General features: G+C 44.3%; 2 protein-coding genes across 5 annotated transcripts in view; both read right to left on the bottom strand.

Moving 5' to 3' along the window:
• Window positions 1–5,053, bottom strand: part of LOC146856020 (uncharacterized) — a 58,255-nt gene extending 53,202 nt beyond the window's left edge. Inside the window, exon 1 of the mRNA XM_085651197.1 lies at window positions 1,585–5,053. Within this exon, the coding sequence (XP_085507323.1) occupies window positions 1,585–4,966 (3,382 nt within the window). The 5' untranslated portion in view covers window positions 4,967–5,053. The remainder of the gene's footprint in view (window positions 1–1,584) is intronic.
• TMEM60 (transmembrane protein 60) overlaps window positions 1–18,712 on the bottom strand; it is a 206,412-nt gene that overhangs the window by 71,924 nt on the left and 115,776 nt on the right. The window lies entirely within an intron of this gene.

Genomic DNA, 18,712 nt, shown 5'->3' with positions numbered 1-18,712 from the left:
ACTGAGCAATTTGGTGATGTTGTTCTTCCCAATGAACTGCTAGACTTGATGTAGTGCTTTTCGTACAGATTTTGCGTTTGTGTTCCGTTAATTGTATTTTCATCTTCCTTTCAGTTTTGCCTACGTATAGCAGTCCGCAAGGACATTTTATCACGTAAACTATGTTTTCGGAATTGCATGGCGTCCTACTGCAAATTGGAATCTTGGCACCAGTGCGAGGGTGTAACAAAATGTCACCCGGAATGTAGATTTTCCTAATAATTTATGACGGAAAGTCCTAATTTTATTAAAGACACGGAGGCGAGTATTATGCTTTCTTTTCTTGCTTTATTCCAATAGCAGCAAGATAAAACTACTCTTCCCAGAAGGCTTGGAGAAACAACTACCAGCCAATGGGAAACAAAGAAGCAAATACTGACCAATCACAACATAGATAGCAGTATAAGGTGTATCGTGACTGCAAACAGCCCTCTTTTCTTATGCGAGCAATCATAGAGTATGGAAAAATAAAGGAGAAACAGAGAACAAAATGCAAAAGGTCAAAGTCCACGTAAAAAGTTCTTTTCCGAAGACCACCAGAGGAGAGTCGGAGAGAAGATCCAGTCCAAGAACAGAAGGTGCCGTATCAGAAGGAAAGATCTTGATGGAATCCATGAGGACCTCAGGATGATGCCGGTGGCAGCGCTGGAGTTCCTGTGGGGAGGGAGAACACCAGTTAGAAGTGTTGTGGCGGGATAATACTCGCCTCCGTGTCTTTAATAAAATTAGGACTTTCCGTCATAAATTATTAGGAAAATCTACATTTTATGGCAAGACCGGAGGCTCCTATTATGCTTGTTTAAAGCATATCAACCACCATAGAAGAAGCAGTAAGAACAGGTTTGCAATAAAATGTACGGAACACTGAATCATTAGACCAATCTGCTGACTTCAGGATATCCTCCAGACGGGAGCCAGCCCAAAAGGCTTTAGAAGCCATGGCTCCTCTAGTGGAATGAGCTCCGAAAACGGAGACGTCAATACCTGCCAGGGACATGACCCAACGAACCCAACGGGCCAAGGTAGCAGCAGAAACAGGATGAAAGGGTTTACGAAAGGAAATAAGGAGTTGGGAGCTGGAGGAAGTCCTGAGAGCAGAGGTGTTACTTTCATAAACTTTTAAACATTGGCCTACACACAATTTGGGATTGGAGGGAAAATAGGGGTAGAACACAGACTGTAAATTGGTCTTGGTACGTTTATGAACATGAAACATTACACCGGTAGGAGTAAATTGTCTAGAAGAAACATCTAAGGCTTTCACATCAGATACTCGTTTAATGGAAATTAAACATAATAACATAGTAAGTTTGGCTGAGATCATTTTTAATGAAAGAGCAGAGTTATCAGGCCAGGTAGAAAACAATTGCAAAACCAAATTGACATCCCATAAACTAGAATACTTAGCCAAAGGAGGTTTTGAAAAACGAATTCCTCTTAGAAGTCTGCATACCAAGGGATGCGCCCCCGCAGGTTTTCCATCAATGTGGGAATGATTGAGTGAAATGGCAGATCTATAGAGATTGATGGTACGATAGGATTTACCCGAGCTAGCCTCAGAGGCTAAGAAGTTAACCATAAAGTTTAAAGAGGCTGAAACGGGATCGACAGATTTCTGCAGACACCAGCTTGACCAAAGAGACCAGGCGGACTTGTAAGCCTTGGAGGTGCCAGGGGCCCATGCTCGACTAATAAAGACTGAAGCTTCCTGTGAAATGACGAAATCAGAAGAGGAAGGCTGGAAATTTTCCAGGCGGACAACGTCAGAGACTGGTTGACCATTAAAGGATGGGGGTTGCCCTGAGGATCCGAGAGAAGATTGGGGAAAGGAGAAAGAAGGACGGGGAAGTCTACCGCCAATTCCAGGAGAGACGGGAACCAAATCTGGGACTGCCAAAAGGGAACCACTATTACCAGAGATGTCATCTGGCGACGCACCTGCGATAAGACCCTGTTGATCAACAGAAAAGGAGGAAAGGCATAATTGAGGTGAAGGGACCAATCTTGGAGGAAGGCATCGGTCGCTAGAGCCAAAGGATCCGGACGCCAACTGAAGAAATGAGGCAACTGGGAATGGAGACGGGAAGCAAAGAGGTCTATTGAGAAAGGACCCCACAACTGAGAGAGGGAGAGAAACACGGAGGGAAGAAGCTTCCAGTCGCTGGAATCCCGGAGGAAGCGAGAATGCCAATCGGCCACAGCGTTGAGATCTCCTGGGAGATATTCCGCGGAGAGCGATAGTCTGTTGGAAAGGCAAAACTCCCAAAGGCTTTTTGCTAGATCTGCCAGAGCCTTTGATTTTGTGCCACCGAGATGGTTTATATAACGAACCGCAGAAACATTGTCCATGCGTAGGAGGATGGTACAGCTTACTCTGTCTTTTGCTAGGCTCTGGATTGCAAAGGAACCTGCAAGCATCTCTAAACAGTTGATGTGCAATTTGGACTCCTCTTTTGACCATGTACCGCCAGTCGATATTGGTCCACAACGGGCGCCCCAACCCGTCAGACTTGCATCGGATTCTAATACAAGATCTGGGGCGGAAGCGAAGATGGTTCGGCCGTTCCAGGCCTCCAAATGGTTTAACCACCATTGCAGTTCCAGGTGAGATTCGAGATCTAACTCTATTTGATCGGAATAAGCGAGACCTTGCCGAAGATGCCTGATCTTTAGGCGCTGAAGAGCGCGATAATGGAGGGGGCCTGGGAAGATAGCCTGAATGGAGGCCGATAAAAGTCCGACTAATCTCGCCAGAGTTCTGAGAGAAATGAGTGGACGGCGCAGAGCCTGGGAAATCTCCGTTTGAATCGTGGAGATCTTGGATTGAGGAAGAAAGAGGGAAGCCAGGGGGGAGTCTACACGGAAGCCTAGAAACTCCATGCTCTGAGTCGGGATGAGAGAAGACTTTTCTAGATTGAGGAGAAAACCTAACTCGAGAAGAAGAGAACGTGTAGTGTTGAGATCGTTCAATAGTGCCGATTTGTCTAGATTCATGAGGAGAATGTCGTCGAGATAAATGATGAGTCTTATCCCTAGAGATCGTAGGTAAGCTACGACAGGTCTCATTACCTTTGTGAAGCACCAGGGTGCTGAAGAAAGTCCGAAGGGCAGAGATTGAAAACGATAAGTGACGTTTTGCCATTGAAATTGGAGGAACTTTGTGTGTGATTCGTGAATAGGAATAGATAGATAAGCGTCTTGGAGATCTATGCGGACCATCCAATCGTTGAGACGCAAAGTGTCTCGTAAGTGAAGGATCGTCTCCATTTTGAAGTGACGATAAACCACGAACTGATTGAAGAATCTGAGATTGATCACTGGTCTCATCTTCTTGTTCTTCTTTTGAACGAGAAAAAGCGTGCTGAGGAAGCCTGAGGGATCGAAGGGGGAAACTAGAATAGCTCTTTTGGAAAGAAGTGCCTGTATTTCCGAGGTGACTAGCAGGGACATTTCGGTTGAGAACACTAGAGGAGAAGGAAGAACATGTTGAAAAGGAGGAGCGTAAAGCTCGATACGATAACCTTGGACTGTGTCGAGAACCCATGGATCTGCAGTGAGAGACTGCCATCTGTGCAGGAAAAGGGCTAGACGACCCCCCACAGGAATAACTGCACTCACCTTGTTGGGAATTGTTGTTGTTGTGGCGGAAGCCACGTTGGCCCCTGCCCCTGTAACCTCGACCTCTTTGGGGGTAAAATTGGGGCTTGAAATCCTGTTGATTGGAGTTGAAGGTACCACGGGAGCCTTGGGACTGGAAACCACGGCCGGTAGAGCGGCTCCTGCCTCTTCCGGCCCTGCCAAAAACCCGAGAAGGAAAGACCTTCTTGATGGATTGCTGCGCCTTGTCCAAGGAGGCAAAGGTGGTGACGAACCGATTTAAGTCTTTTACTAACGAATCTCCAAAGAGAAGACCATCAGCCTTGACACCAGGATCGAGGGGGGCAAGGTTGGCAAGCTTGGGATCTAACTTTATTAAGAGACCTTTGCGGCGCTCATGAGTCAAGGCCGCATTAGTATTGCCCAGGAGACAAAAAGCGCGTTGGACCCACAGTGAAATCTCCTCTGGATTAAGGTCCGAGCCATCCAGGCGAGCTGTTTCAGCTAAATCAAATATGCGGGCCAGTGGCCCCACCAAATCAAGCAGTTTGTCTTGGCAGGAGGACCAAGCTTTGTCCACGCCTTTGCGCGGATCCTTGCCAAACTTCGAGAAGAAAGTGAGGAGAGGTTGATCAATGGCAGGGGTAGAAGTTATGTGAGAAGGGAGAGAGGGCTTGGGACACTCGGACTTCAATTTAGCCCGGACAGTTTTGTCTAAAGGGAGACGAAGTCTGGAGGTTATATACTCCCCGACATGGTCAATAGGGAACCATTCGGTAGAATTAGGGTGTCTGATAGATGCAGGGTCAAAAAGAGGGGTACCGTCAGGATCCAGCACCGGTTCCGATGCAAAGGCGTCCAGTTTTAATTTCTTAGGAGGGGAAGAAGGATTTACAATATCAAAAATATCATCAAGGTCAGTGGCGTCACCCATATCGTCATCTGTGTCATAAATTGTTGAAATGACCAATTTTTGTGGTACCTCCGGGTTGTTAGACTTAGCCTTACGTTTACCAGCTACACTTTTTAACCCCTCCTGAATAGGAGGCCTGGGAGGAACCAAGTCCTCTGTCATATGTGAGGAAGACTCACCAACCACTTTTGACGCCAAAGAAGAAACCTTGGAGTGTACCACTGTAAGTTTTCTGCTATCCCCCGCAGATTGGGCCATTGCTTTGGTCATGACACTTAAGAGAGAGTTCTCCATAGACTTAGAAAAACGCTTCATAGAAGCTTCGACAGCAGTCTCCACTGAGGAATTAATAAAAGAGCTCAAATCCTCTTTGAACTCGTCCCCTTCATTGTCATGAGGCTCATTAGAAACCTGCATTGTGAGCAAAGACAGAGAGTCTGCTCAAAACCTGACCAGAAAGGGTTAATGAGAGGAAAAAGGAGTGGGCGTATGAAAATAGAAACCCCTCCCCTTAGGGGCGTGTGAAATATGGCTGAGAGAAGGAAGGAACGAAGCGTGGAGAGGAGCCGGTAACTGCGCGTCGAGCTGAGGAGCCGGTCTGAAGCGCTGCGCCACAGTTGAGGCGGGGACCGGTGAGAGAGGCGCGCGAGGGGCAGGCAAAGCGTGCAGGGCGCGGGGGGAAACGAAAACTGAAAGATTTATACGCGCGTGAGAGCGCGAAGAAACAGAAGCAACGGAGTTGCGCTACACAGGCCAATAATACAGTTAAACCGAACAATACCAAAAAGTACTTCAAATTAATGCATATAACAGAAAAAGGTACTTATCTTGACTGCGAGCAGCAAGAAAAGAGGGCTGTTTGCAGTCACGATACACCTTATACTGCTATCTATGTTGTGATTGGTCAGTATTTGCTTCTTTGTTTCCCATTGGCTGGTAGTTGTTTCTCCAAGCCTTCTGGGAAGAGTAGTTTTATCTTGCTGCTATTGGAATAAAGCAAGAAAAGAAAGCATAATAGGAGCCTCCGGTCTTGCCATAAAATTGCATTGTTGCAGTGGATACAGTGCCAACACATGTGTGCCATTCTTAAGATTTGTGGATTCCGTGGTCGTGGAGGGTTTACTCTTTCTTGATAGCATTTCTCTCAAATTATGTGCTCGAGTGTATGCAAACAATGGTTTCTCCAGATATAGCTTGTTGAAATCTGTTTCAGATTCAAGTAAATCCCACCGTTTACATATAATCTTCTTAATAGCAGGTGATGCGGTAGAATATTTAGACACAAATACCATGCATGTATTCAATTGTTTAGTGGTTTTTGTTAATAGTTTGTCGCGGGGTTGATTCTGCACCTTATTTAGTTGTTCATTAAGAAGATCTATGGGATACCCTCTTGCATCATAATTCTTTATTTGTTGTTGCCATGTCTCTTTGCAGGCTAGCTCCGTAGATGAAATGTGGCGCGGGACGGCGGATGAAAACTGTTAAATAGCAACGCGTTGTTTTTATCTGTAGGTTTTTTAAACACGCTGGTGTTAATTTCCCTTGATTCGATGTTAATCCAAACGTCCAAGAAAGAAAGTGCGTTTTTACTGATGGTATGAGTAAATTGTATTCTGGAATCAATAAGGTTGAGAGTACAGATGTTATTATCAGTGCTGTCTCTGATTTGTTCCAAATGAGGAATAGGTCATCGATGTATCGTCTGAAGAATACCAGGCCATCTTGCCATGTAGAGTCTGAAAAAATAAAATCATTTTCAAATTTGGCCATGAATATATTGGCATAGGCAGGAGCTCCTGGAAAGCCCATAGAAGTTCCGTTTAGCTGTATGTAAACATTTTCTTTCCAATAAAAGTAGTTATTCTGAAGACAAAATGCCAGTAATTGGAGAATAAAACTTTTGGGTGCGTTCAGATCTTCTTGGCTTAGTAAAGCCCATTCAACTGCCTCAAGTCCATCGGCGTGCAGTATGGAGGTGTAAAGTGCCGCCACGTCAATGGTACATAAAATCCATTTTTCGTTAGGTTCTTCTTGGATGGTCTTTAGACCGTAGAAAGTCCGTAGTATCTTCAATGTAAGATTTCCAGTTTTGAACAAATGGTTGAAGATAAGTATCAATGAATCGCCCTGGTTTTTCAAAAATTGATTCGCATCCAGAAACAATGGGTCGAAATGGAGGGTCGACCAGACTTTTATGTACTTTGGGAAGTAGATCGATTTTAGATCTCCGTGGAAACTGGTTGCAGAGGTATTTTCTGGTGGATGAATCAATTCAGTGTAGTTCCTCTGCTTTTTCTAGGATTTTGTTCAACGTTTTGGTGATTTCCATTGTGGGATCTTCTGGTAAGTGTCCGTAGATTGCCTCATTGTTAACGTGTTCAAAAAAATGTTTCTCGTAATGATCTGTATCCATCATTACGAGACCACCACCTTGGTCTGCTTTTTGGAACGAGATACTAGGATTTCTTGCTAGTGCTGACAGGGCACTGTGTTCGGCTCTACTCAGGTTCTTGGATTTTTTAGAGTATTGGATGGTTTTCAAATCTTTAACGAGTAACTCAAAGGTATCCAAGGTTTTATGGACTACTGGTGCCATAAATGTACTCTTAGGTTTGAAGATGGGTAATGGTGTATCTTCGTTGGATTCTTTAGGACAAATGTTAGTGAAAACATTCCGTAGTCTAAGTAGTCTCATGAATTTGTAGAATGCAATTTCTGTTTCAAGTTCAGTTGTGTTGTAGGTACTCACAAACGATGTACCTTTGTTCAATATTTTTTCTTCAAATTTTGTCAGTCGAACAGTAGAAATGTTAATTATGAGACTTTGGTCTGGCTCAGTAAACCTTTCTTGCTTTTTTCTTTTTCTTTGTCCTCTCCTGGTCTTGACAAGCTGCTTGTTGTTATGTTTAGGTTCTTCTCTTGAGTTCGATATGGTGGTCGGTTTGATCCTTGCCTCTCTCTAAAAAAGAAGAAGAGGCACTGGAGGTAGTAGCAAATGTGCTTTCTTCAGATGGTTTAGCGCCCTCCTTACTAGCAAAAGGTGTTCTAGCTGTATTAATTTCAGATTCAGAAACAACGCTTTCTTCTGAAGATGCTTGGGTGTTCTTTTTTGTAAATCGTCGTTGTGCGTAAACATCTGCCCATGTGTAGGCCTCATTTAACTTGTAATCTATAGTGTCTCTTTAGAATTTTCGTAATTTTGTTTCTTGTAGCCCTTTACCGTATTTAGCAAGTTTACAATTAAGGTCTTCAAGAAATTTACCCCATGGTTCTTCTTTCATTCTGAGAGATAGATCATTCTTCAAAATTAGTATTTCTTCTTCTAGATCGTGTATGGTTTTAGACAATTCCTCGATTATTAACAAGATCAGGTCCAGCGAACATTTATTTAATATAGAATACCATTTTTCCATGAACTGTTGGTTGTTCTGTAGTCTGAATAGCAATGGTTTTGATCCAGAAACACATTTTTTTTAGGATCAATCCCTAACTAAGCAGAACACGAGCACCCACAGAATTGCGTAACTCCATTGGCCCTGCACATATTTTAATTATTAATTTATGAAATGACAACAGAGACCTTTTCCCTACTACGTCAGAAGATGGCAGCCAAAGCATACAGAATGAGAGCAACTGCTAAAAGAAGAAACGCTGTTCTGAACAAATATGACACATTCTTAAGAAGACTGCAATCAACTATGAACAAGCTGAGGAACACGAAAAAAAAGCATTGGCCGCGCGGCCGTCAAAGTGACGCAGCCGTCAAAGTGAAAGTGATCGCGGCTGTAAGTGTGCCCGCGAGCGATGCACTTAATGAGCCATGACGATAGAGAAAAGCCAGATGGCGCCTCTGCTCGTAATTGTGCGCGTAACCGCACGCTCTAGGCCACACAAAAAGTTGTGGTCGGCTTTTTAAAGCCCACTCACTAAATGTCTCGCCAGGTCAGCGCATGCGCTGGCTCAGGCGAGACCTAAAAAAAAAATCTATATTAAAGAAGGGCTCCCAAGTAAATGTCACCGTTCAATTTGAAGAGGAAATGGTGCAAAATAGTTATTTTTGGTTACTATCCATAGTGATAGAGAATTGGGAGAGTTGGATGATGACAAATGGCTGGAATCCAAGATAGCTATAAAATCCCTGGTGATATCCTCACACCTACATTCCATCTAGTTTCAATATTTTCATAGATTCTACTAGCAGCCATCACGCTCTGGAAGATGGAGAGCCCAAGATTCCCAGTGCTTGAGGTGTAAAATATCCAGGGGTACGCGATTTAGGAATGCCCGGTTATGTCAAAACATTGACAAAGAAGAACACATGTCCTTGGGGAAGTGGCAGGAAGGAGAACAGACTTAGATCGAATGATGATGCTCTTGGGACTGATGAATGAATGTGGTGGACCATGTGCTGTCAGAATATTGGTGCGTATGGGTTTATTTGACAAACAAGATGCATCTAAACACTGGTGCTTTGAAAGGGTCCCTATGGCGAGGGAGAGGAAAAGAGAATTCTGTGCCAAAACAGAAGAATTGGTATAAAGGGCAAGAGGATGTTCCTAAAAGCATTCTACAATATTGGGTAGATGGTGGCATTAATCCCAGGGGCACAAGTACAGTAAACTGAGTGCGATAATGTGTTAACAAGGGTATTTGAATATCATTAGTTATTATATATTGAAATGAGAAGTGGTAAATAATAATTTGCTTAACGTCAATGGCGGTGAAATAAAATGCCGAAACTGTGAGCCTTTTGTTTAACTGTACAAACCTTAAGAATTTGGAGAAAAAAAAATCTATAATGAACAGGGCTGGGCAAAGGACTCTTGCTCCCAACTGCTGTGGCCAAGCTTACAATACGACATTTGCTGTGGGCGAAATGGAACTAGCGCAAGGTCTACATATAAAAATAAGATTCCGTTTTAAAAGGAAAAACACATTGTAATAAATTTACCTATGTACACATCATGGACAATCCACTGAGGTTTTGACAGAGTATTTACCGACAAATATGCTCCCATTTAAAAACAATTCTTGGCTAAGAGAAGTCCAGCTTGTATGCATAAATGATATAGGCCGGACAGCGCTGTGAATGTATACGTTATCTGATGCGGTCTGACAACATGTCAACAGAACCTTGTTAAAATAAATTCCCGGTGTACTCTGGAGATGGAGGCGCTTAAGGATGAGTAGGTTCTTGTTTGTAAGCGAATAAGTGAAACTTTCCCCCCTTCTAAATCGCCAACTTCCATTTATAACACAAAATCCATTGGTCCAATTGGTGGGTCTATTTATATCACAAGCACAGATTTCAACGGCCATCCTACACACACTACTTTCCCTACTTCAAAGCACACCTTCCAACCCTTGAAGCAGTGTCTCCCCTGCTGTAGACAGAGTTCAAGTGAGGGATTAGACTTGCACTCAGTTCTCAAATGGCGTGTAGCTTTGCTACGATTTTCCTACGCCTTAGCAACAATTGTTAGAACCACAAAGGGGAGGCCTCAGTTTCACTCTAGTAAATCTGTACACTGCATGACCGAACTCTGAACCAACGCTTTTCATGCAATTAAATCAAATGACAAAGCACGAGGTGCTGCCTTTCGTTCTCCCTTTACCTTTGACCAGAAGAATGTTCCATCAATCTACCCAACAACTGCCTGGATTTGATAGAATTTAGGAAGACGTTGCTTTGCTGGGGCACGCCACTCATGTTCAACTGAGGGTTCAATGATTTAGATTACTTAGTGTGTGATAAAGGATGATTCTAGATTTCAATCGTTAAGTCTGATAGCACAGTACTTAAATTACTAACTAACAGTCAGCTTCAAGGGCCGGATTATGCACATCGCCTGAGTGAGATCAATAGGCATTTGCGCGGTTATTGCGTTGTGGAGGCAATTCTGTATTACAGAAGGGGTAAAAGCAGCTTTTACTGTCATTTTGCAACACGTACTGTATGGAAGGGAAAGTTAGCAGCCAAGCAGCACAAAGTGGGTGTTTTTTCCTTTGCCTGGAAATGTGGCGTTATGGAAATGGGGGAAGAGTATTCACCTGTATGGGTCCTCCATATTACGGAGGTCGTGCGGTCAGTATTTGCACGAGTGCTTTGCACTGCAGCCTTCGAGGTCTCCAGTGCAAAGAAGCGAGGCTCCTAAACAAAATTACTGGAAGTAGGTGAACCGCTGTTATTTGTTCTTCTAGTGAAGTGTCTCTGGCACATACAATAGTGCACTTATGGTAGACTGCGGATAAACGGTCTTGCCTATAGATAGGTTTTACTTGTCGGTTATTGAAAGCCTATTATATACAATACCAATACATAGAGTGGGTTTTGGGTGAGCCCAACGCTAATCATTGGTAATCTTTCTTGTCAATCTCATTTGTTTGCTTCACATTTGATGGTTTCCGTTTCTATTGTTGTGGTTGTCCTTCCCTTGGAGCATAGATTTGTTACCATCCTTTTGAATGCACGACTTGTAGCAGTTCAAGGCAGTCATCAATTAACTACTCTTTTCTTTTTACACTCATTGGGAGTCCATGAATTGTCTGTTTCTCTCTCAAATCCCCACCCGTGGGCTATCTCCCCATCATCTGTTCACCTGAGGATTCTCCTACCAGCAATTTCCCCCCCCCCCCCCACGTCCTGCTCCTCATTTTTTGGGGTCTTTTTCCTCACCCCATCTGCGTTGCTGCTCCCATGCTGCTCCATCCACACATCAGGTTTTCACTTGTGTGCTCCCAGTCACTTTCTATTCTAAACAAGCATTGGCATAACCGATACGTCTCACCTTTGGGACCTTATAAGTGCTTAGCAATGCAGTAGATCATCCTGAGTGGTGTGCCGCCAGGTATTGAATAGCTATACAATTACTATTTTTGCCATTCACAAAGCCAGTTTAGAAAGTAGGATTTTCCTTGCAACAAATCTGTATGCCTTTTTGCACATGTATGGGTTGGCTAGAATGCACAGGGTATCTGTATCATATTGGTTCTAATATAGTTACTGGTTAGACTGACAGCTTTTAAAAAGTTATACCGACACAAATATGGTTTAAAATAATTTCTGTCACTGATGTGGCAAAAATGACACTGCCCAATATTACCAACACGGACGTGATAATAACTCTTATTGATAAGAATATGAAGGGCTTTGGATCCCTGTGAGATATTAGCTACAAGGAAGGGTCACAGTGGCATATTGGCAACAATGTGGGTGCGCTCATTAACATACCAGCACATACTTGCAAGGGGTAATCACTAGACCAAGTATAGAACCAGGGCAATATAAAAGCCCCACTGAAGACACATGTAATTACTTATCAGCCTGATAACCTGCACAGGACACACTGCAAACATGGCCTCAATTGTCTTTACCTGGGTAAGATGACACACAGCGATGACCTCCCAGAGACTTCTTTCAGCAAACATAGGCTGGCACATACGCATGCTGACATGTTTCACATAAACACAGCTGTACATTAACACACGCCATAGGACTGCTCTTCTCAGAAGCGGAGATGTGAGCTAAAGTGTGCTTTTCGAGAAAGGAAAACATCTGCGGTGCTGCAAATAAAAAATAAAAACTTCCCAGAGCATGAGTTATACTTGTCCCTGGCCTGGTATCCCCCCCCATCTCCTCTTTTCCTCAAACGACATCCTCTCGCCACTCGAACAACCCCCGCCCCTTCGCTCTCCCAATACACACTCACGAGCAGCCTACTCCCCGATCGTCAATTGATGCCATAGGATGGAATAGTAATGTGCAGAGGCTTTAATTCTTAAATATACAAGCGACAGTAATGCAGCCCATTTTTACAAGCAGCGCGTTATACCGGGTCCACCACACCCAGTAAAACCGAACCTTGCTGATGAACTGACGCTTCAAGGCCTCATCAGAGAGAGTGTGCGTTATATAAGCAATTGCACTACAATGCTTTGAGCAGATTGAAGGGATTCAAAGTCTGAAGTCTCAGAGATAAGATTCAGTAACAGGGCCACTGGAGGAGAGGCCATTTATGCGTGACTCACACCCCATAGTTCCAAGCTGTCATAAGAGGCTCTGGTTATGCACAACACGTTACCCAGCAACCTCCTCGATCGTACGTGCCAACATTTGGGAACACCTCGGTTTGATTTCTAGGGAAGGAACTGGGGGCGACACAATGTCCCTATTGGTTTACAGTGAAGTGCATGAAGCGAGAGAGTAAAACTTTTGCCGCAAATGAGCAGTTACACATCACTTTGCTACTTTATAGGGGACATGTACAAATGTGACAACGGAGGGAGAAGGGTGGCGGAAAGGGTTAACTTTTAGCTGTCAACGTTGGAAGGAAGTTACTTTTGAGAGAAGAAAAAAAATTCTGGGCGAGTCTGGTATTTGGATTTGTTGGGAGTACAATGACCCAAAAAAAACACGCAGGCACAGCAGAGCTTTAAAACTCGGGAGCGATCGCATTAAATCGAGTGTTGTTGGAACGACCCCGAAGGACATTCACAATGTTTCTCGTCGTTGATTCAAAATGTCTGGGCTTCGGGAGTAGTTCAAAGTACTTTCCGCCTCTAACACACGGCAGAGACACAATATACACTGTGACTGTAAAGACATCCCAAACGCTGAGGGCATGTCTGGCGTTTACCTTGCGGGAGCGAGCAGCAGCAGGCGTGATAATTGCTAACAGATGGCGCCGCTGCTTGCTCCCGCAAGGTAAACGACAAACATGCACGAGGACCAATAGGAAACAGTGCAAAACATACACGAGTTTCAAGAAAAGCCTGGAGCGATTTCAAAAGGTCTCCAAAGCAGCGCTTGCGCGCTGCGAGGGCGAAAACTAAAAAGTATATAGCTTCTGTTTTTGAGGGCTTGGCAGCTCCTTTCCGATATCGCCTGCACATTCTTTATGATTTTGATATGCTTATCCAAGATCAGCATGTCATCTTTGAACAGTAAATTTTAAAAAGTCAGCTGTATTATCTTGATACATACGTGTGCATGCACAGTGAATCAAATATGTGAATAAGCCAGAGTGGGGCAGGGTTTTTTTTCTTTCACTTTTTTAGCTAATGCGGTTCAGCCTTGGCACTAAACATATTTTTCTTTCTGCTGATGCTGCTTAGCATCTGCAATAGGCATTGGCAAAGTCAAATGTTCAACAAATGCCTTTTGGCGGCGTGATTTACTGGCTTTCCCAATGCTCGTTAGAGTTGCTGTTATAAAGTGTGTTGGTAGCATAGTAACATAGCTTCCTGTGATTTCAGTGCTTGATTAGGTAATTTATTTTTGCCTCCTTCACAAATAAAAATAACAAAAATGCATGGCACAACGGAAAGGCTGGATATTAAAAAACATTACTAGTAAAACGGCATCTGTGAATATTTCTTGAATTTAATAATTTTATTGCAAGCATATGGCAGCCACTTTTCGGTGGCAGCACGTTCGGATCACGTCACAGACATCACAGCGGCGCTTCTCTCCTTACAAAGTGAATATCATACGACACCGACAAACCTATGTCTACCTCTCTGGGATTCAGGTCACTTTGACAATGGTACACTTGCACTGCAACACCACTCCACCAGCAAAGATTAACTCCATGAACACCTTCAAAATTGTATTTTAATAACCACTTTCTCCAAGTCGCTGCACCACCCTCTCCTACTGTAAACATCACACGCTGAGCGCATTCACACCTTTGGCCAACATTTTCTTCATCTTGTACAGTCACACTTTTCATCCTTTCAAAACATCTGTTTTATTTTTTCACAATATAGAGTAAAACTCTGAAGTAACTGTTTGATGTAAGAAAATGTAATAAATTTACTCAGTAGACGTGTCATATAGCACAAATGTAGAACAGACTAGAAGAAGGCTTTACAGGAACGAGCAAAGAAGAGATGTAGATTAATTAAAAAGAAATGCGATGCATTGTGTGATCTCTGGAATACTGATGAGCTGACAGGTCCTGTGGACGGAGAGGGATTTATGACATATTCTGCAATGTTGCACTCTTTATAAACACGGGCTGGAACTGGAAACACATACATTACCACGAGATGTGAGCTACTCACAAGGCCCTGTCTATTTGGGTCTACTGAATACATCTAAGAATCTATCCGCCATGATAGCATTTAAGGATCCCTATTAATGTAGGGATTATTGAGGTTGTCTGAGGTCGAATAGTGAATTGAAGGGCAGATTGACCCTAGCTAGAGAGTATGTCACTAACAGAAAGATTGCAATGTCTTGACTATTCCACATATGAAACCCATTCACATATTGTAGGAGACATAGTAAGCAAATTGCTTGAGACTAATGAAATCCGAAACGACCAAATCCCCAAAAACGACAATTGGAGATTAAAAGGTAATATACAGGCTCATATATTCAGGGGCACTGGAATTAGGCAATATTAGAACCATCTGCAGGGTAGACACCAGGGTTAGTTGGCCTCTGACTGAAATCTATCGCAACTTGCTAGACCAAATCTTCCCGCGAAAAGTAGCACTTTATTTTTATTTTTTATTAACACATTTTATTGAATGTTTATGGTACAGTCTGGGCCGTAGCCCTGCATACACATATAAAAAACAAAAATGATTTGGATGTACCAAATATGTATACATTATTAACGGCAAAACATGCATATAACACAACAAAAACTTGGAGCAGACAGATCCAACACCCTTGTATCTTAGGAAGTCCAGCTGAGTACATGTACAGGCAATGATGTAGTGTATGTTGTATTGTGGTCAGGAGAGAGTGGAAATAATCTTCCATCAGGGGGTCTGAGAGTGAAGGGGGAGGTAAGTCTATACCCCGAAATGTTGCCCATCGGGGCCATATTTTCCCGTGTTTCTGGGGGCAGCCTCGTGCTTGGAACACTGCAATCTCTGCACCCATGCACTTGTCTAGGTCTTTTCTCCATTTCCCAATGTCAGGGGGGAAGCCCACTTCCATACCTGAGCAATGTCACGCTTAGCAATTGTGAGGGCCAGAAAGAGCAGGTGCGGTTTATACCGGTTCCTCCCATCCAGTCAGTGCTATGTAGTAGGAATAATTTTGGTTCGTATGGCAGATCCCAGGATAATACCAGACAGGTTGAGACCTTGCGCCAGAAGGGCTGTAATACTGTGCAGCTCGAGACCGTATGAATAAATGTACCCTCTTCCCTTTCGCAACACAAACACTGGGGGGGGGATTGACTGACCCCCATCTTCCAGAGACGGAGTAGTTTATAGTAGACACGGTGTATGTATTTATATTGGATGTGACAGTATCAAGAAGACACCGTCACTCCCTGGGGGCTAGCTAAGGCTTCAGCCCAGTCGTCATCAGTTAGGTCTGGTATGTCGTCCTGCCACGCCCTTCTAGTTTTATGTAACTTTGTTCTGGGGTGTGTCGGTAAGGTCTGATAGATCTGATGGATCTTATGTGCACCCAGGTCTCCCATTAGGAGGCGACCCTCAAGGGGGTGGAACTCCGGCAGGGTGTCCAAGAAGAGAATCGTGGGGGCATTGGAGGTTTTTATAAAATTGTATCTTATGCAACTGAAGTTCTACCTGTAACTGGTGGAAGGACTTTAGAATAGTGCCTTGCATAACATCCCGCCAGTGTAGATATGCCCACTAGGTCCCATTTGCGGAATCCCGTTAGAGCTGCCATCTGGGCATAGATGTGTACCGTGCCACAGGGGTGTCGCCTGGTTCAGGCGGCCACGCCTACCCATCTGTCCAACCGTCAGTAGCACTTTATTTTACTACCTGGGGGAAAGGTATACATAAGGATCAAAACCTAGACTGCCTGACAATAATACAGGGTCTGTGATTTCATCACTACACTCCAAGATATCCTTTCGGGAGACGCTGCCATTATTAGTGGTTGGGCGGATCGCAATGGCTGACATGATGATGCTCCCCCACCTTTTTATACTGCTTTTCCATCTCCTGAATGTACTGCCAACATTTTGTCATTTGAAGCTATTTCTGATTTACTTGTTACGCAGTTGAAGAAGGGTCACGTTTTCCAAGCTGAACCCTCAGCAACGTGGCAGGCAGAGGGAGGACCCTGGGTAGATAGATGGGTGAGGATGGGTCAAAGAGTTTAAGAGTATCAGATTCTGAACTACATTATTTGGCAGCCCAGCTGCAATGGAGGAGCATGTTGATTAAGTAATGGTCACCTTTCTGAGACAATTATCCCTGAGGCCACAATCCGACAGTATAGGCTACTTTGTCTGTTCCTAAAGGTTTCCGACATACCCCAATACTCCCCTGACTGATGCAAGTAGTCTACAGAAAGTGTTTCGTGGTAATCAACACATTCAGCAGAGACTCTTTTGCAGGGCATCCTAGACACCAAGGCTACTACTACATGGATCAAGATCTTGTAAAATGGAAAGAGATGGTATTACCAGGGTAATCACGATTTGTTTCAGAGGAGATCCCTAATGTAGTTTGACTCTGATGACAAATTATGGACTTCACAAGGGGCAATTTTTTTCCTAGCAATTCCAGGGATCCTCCCCTTAGATGGACTGAGGGATAAGTGGGAGACTGATTTCAGCACAGGACTGGACATGGAATAAATGTGAATGCTGGCATATCCACACAGAATTTGGAGAAATGCCACATTCAAATATATTCAAATCAATAACCGTAACAGAACTTACATGACATCAAGGATAATAAACAAGATATTCTCAGCAGCAAACTTTAATCGGCATTGGTGTAGGCAAAGACATGCAGGATTCCGGCACATGATGTCGCAATGCCCATTAATAACCAAGCATTGGATGTATATTATAGACATATCAGAGAAATGAATAGGTGACAGATTTGCAGAGAATGCAATGCAGTGTGCTAGGGAATTTCAGCCACCCAAACGGAGAGAAAGGCAAATTAAAAATTTCTAGACCTCGCACTACTGTTGGCCAGAAGAATTTAAACTGCGCCCAGGAAATATCGAATGTCTGCCCCACTTACAAGGTGGAGGCAGGCAGTACGAAAGTGGGCAGTGGCAGAAAGCCAAGCACTACACGGATGGGGAAGAGGGACCTAAGAGAATACACAATAGCACAACAATAGGATGAATTACCAATATAACACAGAAGTACCAATAGGAATGATGACAAACCCTTGTTTAGTTCCCCACAGATAGATTGAAGACGAGATACAACATTGGACCATACCAGAACTGACCAACAAAATAACACAAAAGTAACTAAAATGTGAAGTGTCAAGAAGTGCTTTCTTAAATCTTTATTTTTAATGTATCACATACTACAACAATGTTGACATGATCACCAAGTATTAAGTTAAAGGAGGGGCGTGGCTAACCGCCGTGTATGGCGGCTGCCTAATTGCCGAGCTACCGGCTGGAGCTCCCTCTTGGCGTCCTTTCTCCGGTCTCAGACGGCGCTCGCTCCCCACAAAGTGTCGGAGGGAAGCGGTAGGAGCCCTGCTGGTCCGCCCCCCTCATCGGAGTCCTGCGGCTGCAATGCATCGTGGGGCTGCCTGTCTTGCCCGGTGCTTGCCTTCTCCCGATCGACGGAGGGGGGACCGGCTCCGCATGGGGAGTTGCGGACCATCGGACCCCCCCTGGGCGTTCACCCGCGACGGAGGTGCGACCTTGGGCCAGCTGGCGGCTCCGTTATCATTGCGAAGCTACGACGGGTTGCTGCTTCGACTCGATGGCCCAGCTGCTGCCTGTTGATGCGGGCACGAACTGACCTGCTGCTGCCTTGTCGGGGGCGCTCCTCCTGGTGAGTCCGTTCCAGCTTTTTCTCTGGGGCTCGGAGGTGTGAAGCGGTCATTTGCAGTGGCCTGGCAATGCTGTGCGCTGCCACTGCGGGGGTCACGCTGTGAGAAGCGAGCAGCGGGACCCTCGCACATGTACACCATGCTCATATTGCACTTGGAGAAGCGTGCATGGGCAGGAGGCTCAGCGCTGTGACCCTGCAGGCCCCCATACATTTGCAGTGAGACTGCCGGACACATTGGAGCTGGAGGTATTGCACGCATCATCAGGGTTCTTGGACTATGTCCACTCCCAATTCGCCCAACATATGCCTTAACCTTTTCTGGTCATTGCTTTGTAGGACTACCCTAATAGCCTACTAGAGGTATGGCCTATATTGGTTTCTCATCCATGGGAGCGCAGAGAAG

This window comes from Triturus cristatus, chromosome 4_1 (assembly GCF_964204655.1).
Source record: "Triturus cristatus chromosome 4_1, aTriCri1.1, whole genome shotgun sequence".
Classification (NCBI taxonomy): Eukaryota; Metazoa; Chordata; class Amphibia; order Caudata; family Salamandridae; genus Triturus; species Triturus cristatus.
The sequence above is the reverse complement of the archived record's forward strand: the minus strand, read 5'-3'. Positions and strand labels throughout refer to the sequence as shown.